Source organism: Ammodytes marinus, assembly GCF_949987685.1.
Source record: "Ammodytes marinus genome assembly, chromosome: 7".
Classification (NCBI taxonomy): domain Eukaryota; kingdom Metazoa; phylum Chordata; class Actinopteri; order Uranoscopiformes; family Ammodytidae; genus Ammodytes; species Ammodytes marinus.
In genome coordinates, this window is record NC_137211.1 from 7,242,389 (window position 1) to 7,256,085 (window position 13,697).

At 39.2% G+C, this 13,697-nt stretch overlaps 1 protein-coding gene across 1 annotated transcript; it reads right to left on the reverse strand.

Annotated features, from left to right (window-relative positions):
• Nucleotides 1–11,688: 11,688 nt before the first annotated feature.
• Nucleotides 11,689–13,322, reverse strand: LOC307253579 (thyrotropin-releasing hormone receptor-like; the record flags this gene model as incomplete). The annotated part of the gene is made up of 2 exons (XM_080031689.1): nt 11,689–12,087; nt 12,561–13,322. 2 exons carry the CDS (start codon nt 13,320–13,322, stop codon nt 11,689–11,691), a joined length of 1,161 nt encoding a protein of 386 aa, XP_079887815.1.
• Between the last annotated feature and the right edge of the window lie 375 nt (nt 13,323–13,697).

Consider the following 13,697-nt stretch of genomic DNA (forward strand, 5'->3'; position numbering starts at 1 on the left):
GTGTAACACTGTTTTCCACAGGGAGTACTGTGTTGCTCCGGTTTGCTATAAGCTTTTAAGACTTAAAGTTTAATTAGTAATTTCCTGTGGGAAACGTACAACACAAGTTGCCGAAGGTGAAACATCTGATAATCCTTTATTTTTCGTTTATGTGTACTGTTTTTCCCAAGACACCACACTGATATGAAACGATAAGTCTCCTGCTTTAGCCTGGAGTGCGACGGCTTATAAGCAGAGTCAAGCACATATGTTTTCCACAGACTGAATTATAGCTCAAACACAACAGCAAGTGTCGAGGGAGAAGGGTCAGATTAAAATGACAGCAGATATTGCCATAAAAACTACAGGGACACTATGCAGCAGTAAGGTTGACATAGCCGGTGAAATTGAGCTGTCCGGCTGAATTAAGTTCCTCTTGTGAGAAGCATAATGAAGACAGCACCAGCTCGTAGGCCTTTCATCAGTCAAACATGTCTTTCCCGAGTCTGTTCGGTAGATCAAAGGAAAGAATGCTTTTAAAAAGTTGCCATATCAGGTAAAAAAGGATGAAAGCAGTTTGTAAGAGAAATAATGGATTGCTAATTTAATAGCCTATATTTTTAGGTTCAGAAGTAGCTCTAGGGGTTGTCAGTCCATCGGTCCGCTACTTTGGAACCATAATTAATTATTAGCAATTATAGCGACTGCCTAGCCTGGCATTCCCAGACCTGCCACTAGGCGCTGGCAAATTAAATTTGCTGCGCGTGTTGGTCTGGACACGCTCCGTTGAAGCTTTATCAAGAAAGCCAGAAATCTGGCTATGGTTTCAATTGGTTCTATCTAATATGGGCGCGCCAGAGCCCCTTATATGGTACTCTGGGGAGGACGTAACCGGATGACGACAGTGACGTGCATGCGACGTCGAAGCCGTGATAGTAAACATCAAAGATGGCTACGGATATGTTGTGTGAGTTTGAGACTGCTTTGGCCTCGACCCTTAACGATTTGGAAGACGGCACTCAAATCTTTCATTAGCAAGTAAGTGGAATGTTCTATTTTGCCGACCGACAACGGCAAACGTTTAATTTAACAGTTTAACAGCTGTTCGCTAAACGAAAGGGGCTTACGTCGCCTTGTGCATCGCTCTGATTGGTTGTAGTGCTATCCAACTGCGTGCAGTGGCATTTGAAATGCACGAGTAGGAGCCGCCCCTTAAGTTGGAAATTACTATTGATCGTGGCCAGACCCTCTATCGTTCAAGATATCAGGGTCTGGATTTCCAGGCTAGCGACTGCCATGACATTCTGTACAGACGTGTGTTGTACCTATGAAGTATACTGACTTTGGTGATCCTATGACGTTTCCTCTAGCCCCACCATGAGGTTGACTTATATGATTTTGAGTAAAATGTCTGGATATTGGACAACTGTCCGGAGGACTGCAGTGAAATGTGCTACAAATGACTGCTACAGTCATTTGGAATCATTTTGGTGATCCCTTAACTTCCCATTTGGGGCCATCATGTAAAATTTTAATTTTAATTAATCCAATAGTTTGTTTATACCCAAATACTTGCATAATTAATTAATGGTATTGCTGCATCTATATATTTGGTTGATTTATAATTTGCAAATGTCATAATGGCAACATGCTAACATATGATGGTGAACAAGATAAAAGTTATACCTGCTAAACATCAGAATGTTAGCAGTCAGCTCAAAGTACTGACAACTTTTAAATAGATATAAATGTAAATTTTCGCAGCATTGCTTTCTCACGTTGTTTTTTGTTATTGCGCTGACATTAGCTTCAAAGGAAGCAATGTTTCACTTTGTGAATAGAAAATGATTGATTAGTCCCAAAATGGCTTTTCTTGCTGTGATATACACTACTTCCCTCAAAACATATAGTCCATCAGAAATCTTTAATTCATAAACATTCATTGGGGTGAGAGTATAGAAAAGAAAAAAATAATTTAAACACAATATATGTTTAAATATATGTCAAGTTGCTCTGTGAAATATCAATAAATACAAAGTGAATTGATTCGTGTGAACTCTCTGTGTGTGAATCTTTATAGCATCTTTGATTGCAGAGCAAAGAGTATCGATTGCCCATCTGAGCTGTGTACATTAAATGTGTTCTTCTTCAATGGCTCAAATGGCCATTGAAGAGAGTTGTATTGACTATGATTTTTTTTAAATGTCAGTTTGAATAGATGTGTTGGGTGATTGAGATGATACTGTATATAAAAATAAATTTTTGTACATAAATTCCCAAATCTGTGCAATTATTAATTGTCACATTTTTAATGTAAATCACAAGACAGATTTTCAATCAATGATCTTTGCAAGAATATAAAAAACAAATTATTTTTACGTTTCAAACGAAACATTCTAATAGATAGACACAATAAAATGCACAGCTTTATAGACACTATCAGTTAGAGATATGGACAGTCAGGGTCATATCTAAGAGGAAATGTGCACGATCACTTGGTTACAAGATTACCAATCCATTGGTCTCAGAAATTATTATTCAAAGAACAATCTTATATTCTACAGCTTCACATTGTGTGACACATGAAACTCATACATATTCATATGCAATTAGATAGAATTGTAAAAATGTATGCAGAATATATGTTTCCTTTTTCTAACCATTGCCATATATTTGCATCTGAGAAGTTTTTTAACAGGTTTATTTAGTTATTGATACCTCACACTTTTTATGGCTGTAAATGTAACATCTCAGACAACAACATTGACTTAAAACCAAACATGCAGTAAAGGCCTCAGAAAGGTCTAAAGTCCACTGATAACTGCTAATCAATATCGAAATGTTTGCTGTGGCTGAAGAGTGTAATGATGCAAGCTTTGAACATGACACATTCATTCACTTGTGTGCTTTGGTCACCACCAATGTTTTTATGTTTCTATCATTTTATAAATGATTACAAATCGTTTGACACCTGTAGACAGACTGCTGTGTACAGTTGGTGGGGTTGGTGGAGTATTTTTTCCACCACTCCAATGACGAGAGAGTTTTAAGCCACTTTGAAAACAAACAAACTTGAAATAGGAAATTGTGAAAGGACTGCATTGCTCCAAATCCGGGCTTGCCTAAAGTGAAGCTGAAGGTACTGGCCTTTACTTCATTACTTGCTCGTAGGGTTATCTTACTCAAGTGGAAAGATCCTGCTCCTCCTTCCCACTCACATTGGATTAGAGACATTGTGTCATGCATGAATCTAGAGAAGATACGTTACACTACCCAGGGATCTGAGAATAAATTTGACAGAATTTGGCGCCCCTTCTTAAATTATTTCAAAAAAACAACGACAACAATAGAAGAGTAGCTACCCCCTCCCCTCTTTTATTTAATTAAATTTTATTTCTTTATGTTTTTTGTTTCATGTTGATTGTTTGTTTTTGTTTCTTTGAAGTGTGTATTTCGTTTGGTTTCGGATTGTGTGTGGTTGGGTGTGAGGGTGGGAGGTGGGTGGGGTGAGTGCTAGGTTAAAAAAGGGGAAAACATTTGTATTTCATTGTCCTGCAATTGTTTTGCAACTGTCACTCAATAAAAAAACCTTTGAAAGAGGGAAATTGTGAAAGGACTTAATCAGTGCTATTTTACATTTAAAAAAGGTTGCCTCAAGAGATGTCACTTGTCAGAGAGAAGAGAGTTGACCAGACATCTGCAGACCGCTCATAATGTTTTGCTTAAGACTAGTGGCTCGAGGCTACATCAGTGTAACAGCAATTGTCTGCAGTAAGAGTTGCATTGTGGGTTATGTAGGCAAAAGGTCCACATGTTCTGATGAGGCTGCATTAGTTTTGATCCTGTTTTTTTAAAGGGTATAAATGTAATGCTGAATCAGTGAAGCATTCTTATGTAAAAGTAATTAATGCACCACAGAATAAAAACACCATATGAAGCACTCATTAAGCTAAAAAGCCCCACCTACTCTCACAAGAAGAAGAAAAGAAAAAAGAAAAATATATAAAAGTTTGACGCTATTAGTTCATTTTTAGCCGACCCTAGCTTGCTTCTTCAGATTGCGTTCAAGATCACCTTTTGCCCCTCCAGCTAGCTCCAGCCCAATGTAATATGTGTATTGGACTTGAAAAACTGAAATGCGCATGCTCAGAGTATTTCTCTGTTAAAGTGGACGGAGATTATTTTACCTCAACGGGCAAAGCCCCACCGGCACTGGAATGGACATATATGGTTTGTCCCACTAATACTGTGACAATAGTACTGCGGAAAGTCTAGTAGCACGAAGAAGAGAAGGACGGAGAAGGATAACTTTGCTAACAGAGAAGCTTGCTAACAACATCAGATGTAGGCTACACAAACGAAAACGAGTCAACGTGAATGAAGTAGGCTAGATCATTTATTGTAGCACAGACTTGAAAAGCTTAGTCTGGAAGAGAAATTGGAGGTAAAACGGCTTGGTGCCTACTAGCCAAAAGCGAACTGGTCGCTGGCAAAAGCGAACTGTGGATATAATGTGGAGTGTTTGCCTATGCTAAAGAAGGCTATCGATCATAAGAAGGCACTCTTCTGATTTCCTTTGGTCGAGGACGGGATACAAGGATTTAAAACGCCTTTCTGAGAGGATAAGATGACAGCAGCAAAAGTCAACTCAGCTGGATAATGGTGGAATTGGGTCTATATCCTGGACGGGTGAACGTCGCTGTCCATATTGACGGCCGCCTTTCTCTTGCTTTGGTGAGTGAATTCAAATAATGCTATTCTGTTTTTCTATCGATTGAAATTGATAATGAATATTTAATTTAACTTTTATTTATCCTCGAGAGACCAATTGAGGGGTGACCCTCATTTACAATGACGTCGAGTTCAAAACAAATTCAAAGGAAAAACAACAATACATACACAATGTTCAATGCAAATACATCAAATACACAACAACAGGTGAAGAGAAAAACAATTGAAACATTTACACAGTGATGAAGAGTGGCAGCAATTAAAATTAAATGGGTGAAAGTACAATATAGCCTAATTAAAACAGTTACAGGTAGAGTTTGGCAGATTTAAGATAGTTTGTTTAAATTGGTTAAAGGATATGAAGGTATTTAGTTTAAAGCCACTACGAGTAAGTCGGCACGTTGGCGACACCTTTGAACAAAAGCGGTAGTATTATTACGACGCCAGCTGTCGTGAAGCTGTTTTCTAGCTCGTGCAGGGCGTTCAGATTCAAATAATCAGGAAGCAATATGGTGCGTGTCCGTGTGTTGAAAGCAAAGTGTGAGGGCACCGGACTCTTTTCGGCTCCGTGAGTCTATGGGTGACACAGCATCAACTAATGCCAGTAAGTGCTAAACACACCTGATTGCAATGAGTTGATGCATTGTCACCTCTCACGGAGCTGAACGAGTCCGTGTCCCCACACAAAGCGAATGAACGAGAGATGGCAGTTAGTTAGAATGGATCACGATGAGGTAATGTGTTTATGTTGTAAATAATTACTATTTCAGATGAATAATGGTCATCTGATGATGCTGGTGAGGCAAAGTAAACTTTGTTTTAGTAGGCTACCGCTCATTCATTTAGGAGTAAACACTGCAGTCTACGTTCGCTGCGTGAAATTGTGTATACGTTGCTTGGCAACGCCCTCCCGCCCGACTATCACTCTCCCTTTTCGCTTTTCTTCATTGCATTTTCTTTTTTTTCTTTTATGGTTCAGCCCCGTTATCAGTCATTATGACGACAAACAACTGTCTCAAACAAGGCTCCCGCTCCCCTTCCCTCACCTGGAGGGATAGGCTTCTCAAATCGCGTAACTGCGCCACACTGAAATCTGTGACCAATACGGATATGTGACCATAGAGCATGCACGCGTGAACCGAAAATCGGACTGGGTGTACGACCAGATCAAATGCAGTAATAAAAACTATATAAAAACGTCTTTCTTTGCACTGATGGTCTCGTTTGCTGTTAAAGGTAATTTATGATTATGAGAGGAAACATGAGGCTGTTTAAAAGATATTTAAAAGTTACTCGTTGCCGCTTTAAGTTGTTGCTGTAAGTTGTTCCAGGAGTCGGGGGAGTATGGTGTCGGAGTGTCAGTTGCATTGTGCTGTTGTTGTTGTTGTCAAGATTGGATGTGTGTGCTGCTGGTTGTGCTTATATGTTATGGGCGATCCATCACCAATAGTTGTTGCTGTTGTTGCAGATGCCATCGGAATGTATGTAGTTAAGAGTGAGAGCTTTTTTATATATGTAATATATAGTATTACTTATTTGACTTTATATGCCTGCCTTTATCTGACACTGTGCGCAACCTACCGCAGGCTACACATACCGCAGGCTACACATACCGTCATATGAACGGAATCTGTCTGTTTAAAATCACGGCTTTAAAAGCACCAAATGACTTGCTTTAACGAATTTCGTTAGAATATAACATGAAGAATTTTAGAATATAATTTCCATGAATCTGTTCAGTCGGAAAGTGAGCGATCATAAATAAAAATGCTCTCGGTGTCTCTCCTATGCTCTGGCTCGGCCCATTTATTTAATGCTCATAGTTAATCATATAGCAGTGCTGAAACGAAAGCTACTCTCTGAAAATTGCGATCCGATTGCTTGTCCCTAACCTTCGGTACACAGAGACATGTCCCTAAACTGACTGCGCGATAGGAACTGTACAGTGAAACAGCCGCCTCCCTCGTTAGTTACAGCCTACAATGTTACTGTAATACAACCACCACCTGGCAGCAATCCTTTCCTTCTTTGGCTAAGATGTGAAAGTGCACAATGGTGTGAACAACTAATTTTGTGTTTATAAAATCGCCAGAATGCGAGAAACAGTGTCTTTGAAGCTAAAAATTTTCCTGGGAGGTGACCCCCAGACACCCTCTTTGTTGTGAGCCCCACCTGTTTTCTACATCTAGAAACGCCACTGTGTGCATCGTGGTGTGTTTTGGGCCTCAGTGTGTGTGTGTGTGTGTGTGTGTGTGTGTGTCTGTCTGTCTGTGTGTGTGTGTGTGTGTGTGTGTGTGTGTGTGTGTGTGTAAAACATTGTGCAAATTGAATTTCCGCATTGTAGGACTAATAAAGGATTGTTGTTGTTGTTGTTGTTGTTGTTCTTTTTCTTCTTTATAAATATCCTTCCCTCCCGTAAACACGTATATGCACATATGCAGCTATCAACTACAGCCTCATTTAAATTTACAGCACAGGATAAAAATGCTGGCCGTCTCGTAGCAACCTAATCTCCACATTGAAGTAGGTCTCTGATGCTAATCACCACCTGAGTATAGGGAAACTCAATATTGTTCCATTGTATGTACCAGCAGAGTCGCATATACTATATGTGGTATTGAAATTAGTAGACTCCCTTTAGAATTTAAGCCTGTATGGGTGGAGGTTTGATAAAGAGTATTAACCATATTTACAGCATGTTGAGTCATAGAGGATTTGATGTTCCAACACTTGAATACATACACACATAGACGCAGTGGTTGTGCCACATCACTGTCAGAAAATACTAATATTGCAGCATAAGAAAATTATTTAATTAATTGTGTAACTCCTAATAACATTCATTGTCTTACGGGTATCATCATGCTCTTAAAGAAAGTTTTAAAGAAACACTTCCCATAATTTAAAGGACGTTTACATTGGTTCACAGTGACCTATTTTGGTATTTCTATGGAGTTGCTTTGGTGATTAAATGGCACACCAGAGTCTTTTATACGGTGTCCTTAAAGAAGTTGATGTACAGTAATGTATTTGTAAACTGGAAACTTTCATAGTTTTTATAGGTATGTGACAGTTATTAGAATCATAACTGTTTAATCTAACAATGATGTGCACTTGCATTTGTCTGTAGAATTTCAATTTCAGCCTCAAAATGTGTAACGATGAGAGTTCTACTTTTGGTTCGCTGGCTTCCTCATATTGTTTAATTAACCCTTCGATGTAACATTTTCCAGTAATTGCAGTGACGATAAACATGTAAAAGTGAATTCAACTATACATGCAGAGTTGCAGACACAACTCTTGAATCCAAACCTGTTTTCACGTCATGATTTTGAATGTTTATCAAAATAATCCGTCTTTAAGTAGTTCTGTCAAGTAATCAATGCTTTTATTTCACTATTGTGACAGAGTTGTTACATAGGGATACATTTGCAGCCATAGCCTTTATACTCATGTTTACATTGTGGGGCTACATCTAATCACAGGGCTGTATAGCTTTATACAGTATGTAAAGCTGAAGCCATAGCCTTTAGACTTATAGCCAAAGCTGATGGTATAATATGTGAGCACTGGAACATTTCCCAGGAAGAAGTAGAGCCAAAGCTCAGCTTTATATTTTACTATTTTCTACAAGTTGTATTTTCAGTTATGTTTATGTTATCATTGACCTATTTTAAGATTATGCAGAAAACATTTTATTCAGTTAATATTGTTTGTTTATACCTCATCCTGCTCTGTTTATGCCTGTTTATTCTCAGAGTGACAGATGGAGTAAACAGTTTTAAATGAGGGAGGATTGTCCTGAGACCACTGGGGGTCAGGTGTGACTGTGTGGCTCTCGGGTCAGGGAAGACGACCCCATAACATCATTTTGCTAAGGCCACAGGGAGGTTGGACCCACTCTGCTCTAAATGTCAAAGTATTTGGCAAAAAAAATTACATCTAATTTTTACCTTTTATCTAATAATAAAAAGAAGTTAATCAAATGTTTAGCCTCTAACATAGTGCACATAATTGACATTTACAAAGCATTTCCTTTTTCTCAGTGACATTTATCATTCAATCAATACTGTTTTCAAACAATAGGTGCAAATGCTTGGGTATTATTTCCATTGCATGTGGGAAAAGAAGGAAGAAGAATACAGGAATCATACTGAAAAACACAACTCTCACCAGCTAATAAACTACACTCACACTTTTTATATTGTCAAATCTTTTCAGTGCAAGTTTTGAGGAAAATTATCGTACAACGTCCCTGATTGTTATAGACCTGTTTTATGAACTGTTCGATTCTTTATTTGTGCCATGAAGGGGAATATTGTCAGATATCCCCGTACTGCTTTTTTTTTCTCTCTCTCTCTCTGCAGAAGACGTATAAATCTGTGATTGTGACGAGTCCTTGTTTAGAACTGCCACTACCCATCGGAGCATGCTGTCAAACAACACGACTTAATAGGCCAACCTGCCACAATCTGTCACAGTTCTTGCTTTAAAATAAGTTGTATCTCTGAAGAAAGTGGCCAGAATTACTGTGAACCATGTCTTCAATCTGTCTGGAATGGACGGTGCCTTCAAAAAATTATATGTTCCACTTGTCAACTCCGAACTCAGAAAGACTGCTTTTAGAATTTGTGCTCTGGATTCATGGAACATGACATAATCTACAAAGCAATTCAAAATAGTGATTCCCTGATACCATTGGGAGATTTTGTACCTTTGACGTTTTTATGTAATTATAACCCGACCTATTTCTGAATGCGCCTCTTTTATGATTTTTGTATGCAATATGTAACCTTAACATAATTGCAAATGAGAGCGCACTCAAAAAGAAAAAAAAATCTAATAATTTGTTTGACTGATCTAGCAGAGGACAGTGTTAAGGCTTTAACTGTGAGATTAAAACTTTTAGCTTCTGAAAAAAAGTCAGGAAAAAAACATTATTTTCTTATATAAGTCTTGAGATAAGACATAAGATTTGATAGAAAATGTAGATACTGTATCAGTTAAGAGCACTGGTCAGTCCTCTATCCAACACACACAAGCATACAACCAAACAAAGCAAGGCCGCCATAAAAGAAAACATTATATTATTGATCGATGTTGTTACATCTGAGAGCTGAAAAGGAATTATAAATGTCGTCTGTGGGTGCATGAAAGCCACTGGCAGCCTTCTTTCTCTTCTGTGGGTCTCTCTGTGTATATTTCTGTCTTCATTGATTCTTTCCTCCAGACACTTGTAATATTTCGTTCATCATAAAAAGCCTTCTTATATGGTCTCTATCAGCTCTGTGCAGCCGGCACAAGGTCCACAGGGGCTTAACTGATTTATACAATATGCTTGAAGTGACCAAGAGAATACAACTCCCACATTAGAAATCACTGACAGAATATCTGTATAAATACCGGCGTCTTTTCTTCTAATATTTGTTATTCTAATTTGAATTTATATTATTCGCATACTAAGAAGATGTACTCTTGAGGGTTTTTTTTATAGCTTGGAGCGGAAAAAGGAAACTGGAAATAAACAAACACAGGTTTAATATACTCAATCAAACCTGTCAAAGTATAGGCTGATTCATGCAAAACAAAACAAAAGAGAATTATAAATGTGTCTTTGAAATTATTCATTGGTTTGCACATAGACTAGAGCTGAGGCTAAATGCAGGAAATGGGTAGAGCTGCAGTTTACATTCAGTGTGTACATTCACATTACATATAAATGTTCTAAAGGACATTCTGGATGAATACTGTCAAGATTTATTGAATTCGACAACACAAAATTCACATAAATAAATTTATGAGTAACATTTTTTTTTTGTAGTTGTAAAAGTGAATCCCACAGTTCACTGGAAGATACAAAGCCTGTTTTCAGAATATGTTATTTAACATCAAACTACAATTTACAGAACAGATAAATATATTAAACAGATTGTGAAAGGTGTGATACATCACACACACACACACACACACACACATACACACACACACACACACACACACACACACACACACACACACACGCACACACACACACACACACACACACACCTGTTATGTGCCCGTCATCACAGAACCAATGTGTTCCGGGACTTCATACATTACAAATGAAGCACTGCTTATGAGCTTTTGATCCTCAAAGTTTTAATGTGTCAATTTCTTTCCAACTGTACCACAGTCTTGAAATGTAAATTTTAGTCTTGACCCTCGGCCTTGGCCCTACTGCTCTTCTGTATAAATTCATCCATTAATGTTTGAGCCAAATTACATGTCAATCAATCTATACGATGTCTAGACTTTTCACTTAAAACACAAATATCAACCTCATGGTAGCACTGGAGAAGATCACCAGCAGAGTTGTCTGTGCTGCTGAGGTGATGAATAAATAAAAAGGAAAAAATCTAGGCTGTGTTCATCAGCGATGTGGAGTGTTTGTTCAGAACACTCCAACCCGAGCACGTGGAAATCACAAGTGCACTTGTTATCGAGAGACACATGATGATAATTTAATAAGGTCATTGTCGACAAAGCTAGTTAGCGTAAAGTCCGGACAGTGCTTCAAGCCAAAATGCTAAATAGCCACCCACGGCATCAGTCACGTGTCAGATAATGTCCATTTCGTTGTCAGACCTACTTTGTCTATTTGATTTAAACTAAAATGGTGAGTAAAAATATAAATAACTGTCTTTTCTAATGTGAACATGTTATGTCTCATAAATTAGTATGAAATTCACTTAAGCTTTGTCTCACTCACTATACAACACAGTTACACTACTGATGCAAAAGTACCTCAAAGTACCAAAAGTACTACACCACAAACACAACTTTTTTTACTGTAAACAACAATAATATATACAGATCTCAATGTCAGTAACGTGTTCTAACAAGTGGAAATGACAACATTCGCAAACATTAAAATAATAGAATTTCACAAATTACTTCACACTCAGTCTGCCCTGATGGACCTAACAAGCTTGCTTTTTAAGATATGCTGAAAGTGTTTGCGTCATCATCCATTTTGTTTAACCTCTTGATGACTTGCGCAGTCACGTCCTCCTGCTCCGTCAGCATCTCGTTGCTCTCGTGGGACGAATCCTTCATGACGCTGTAATACATCGGCACGCTGTACTCCGCCGCCTTCTCCTTGCGTCGCCAGTCGCACTTGCAGAGCTTCTTGAACGCCACGCGAAACTTCTGAGACATGAGGTTGTAGATGATGGGGTTGATGGCGCTGTTGGTGTAGATGCACATGCGGCAGAAGAGCAGGAACCAGGTGTTGTGGTACGGAGGGTCGATGTAGGAGTTTACCACCACCAGTGATCGGTACGGCATCCAGAGCAAAGCGAACAGGACGACCACTACAGCTAGCATCTTTGTGATCTTTGTTGTCGAAGACACAGGGTAGCAAGGGAGGAAGGAAAGAAGAAGAGAGACAACATTTTGTGACAATAATGACAAGGAGCACAATTATTATTATCTTAACAGGCTTTAACAAGGTATCACTCATTAACTCATGTCAATGTGGTAAACTATGTCTAATAAGAATAGTCTACAGCTGAAGCGTCTCTGTGGCTGTACAAAAGGACAGCCATGCTGAATGCCATGCAGCCAATGCTAACAATGCTCAATGCTGAACGCTCACAATGGCATTTGTTATTCTAGAAAGGAAAAAGTTTGTACGACATGTCTACGACGAGTGTTTATGGCTGTTTCAAACAACCACATTCATGGTTTAGTAACCGTTCGATAACCATCTGAATATCATGATAAAATGGGTTCAGTTTATAAACAGTTTCTACAAATCTATAGTGAAACAGTTGTGTAAAGAATAAAATGTCTAGACTATTCAGTACCTGTTTCCTTGCAGAGATGGTGCCCTTGTTGCCCTTGTTGGTGCCGCTGGAGTGGCCCTGGTGGATGGACCCTCCTCTCTCGTTCATATGCGAAGGCAAGGGGCTCATGAACAGAATCCTCGCGATGAGTCCGTACAGCACGGTCGCCACGGTGAGGGGGATCACGTAGAACAAAGCAAAGTCCAGGAAGTAGATGGGCATGTAGTAGCTCCTTGAGACTCGGTAGCCACAGGTTACCACCACTCCGTTGCTATAGACGGTTTCATCGGTGTCCACTAAGAAGAACCACATGATGCAGTAGAGTGAGGTGAAGACCCAGACTCCAGCTATGATCCTCTTGGCCCGAGACACGGTGCATATTAACTGAGCCTTTATGGAGTGACAAATAGCAATGTATCGCTCAATAGTGAAGGCTGTGATAGAGCAGGATGAAACGTTGATTCCAAGGTACTGAAGGTAAGTTATACACAAGCATCCGGTGTATCCGTAAATCCAGAAGGATACAACATCAGAGATGTTAGGCAGCCCTGCAGCTAGCAGCACAATGAGGTCGGCCACGGCCAGGCTGACCAGGTAACAGTTAGTGGGAGTCACCATGTGTTTAGTGCGGAGGACCACCAGCACCACCATGACGTTCCCAGCAATCCCAACAACACAGATGAGCAGTGTCAAAACTATCGTTATGACCTGCTCTTCCAGAGGTTTCATTGGCATTTCGGTCAGATTTACAACATGAGGGAAGATGGTCGTGTTGTTCTCCATTTTGTTCGAATCCTTTGGCCACAATTTAGTTGATCTGGAGCAACACAAAGCAGGGATCCTAACGAGAGAAACAGAGAAGATCGATCGATAGCGACTGAAAACGATCTCATTAGGGAGGGGAATTCTACATTTCTCTTCTTTGGACTTTACAATTGACTTTGGGAAAACAATGAAAGAAACACAACACCCCAAGTTAAAGCAGCTATAATCAATATTTTCACAATAAGCATGTCACAATAAGAAATGGTTTGCTTGTAGTGACAGACCACAGGAGAATTCTCTCCAGAATCTGCAGCTCCCCTCAGCCTTATGGAGCTTTATAGTGCTCATTATTTACCTGTCCATCAAACCATTGTTTGGGATCACTCTCACAGC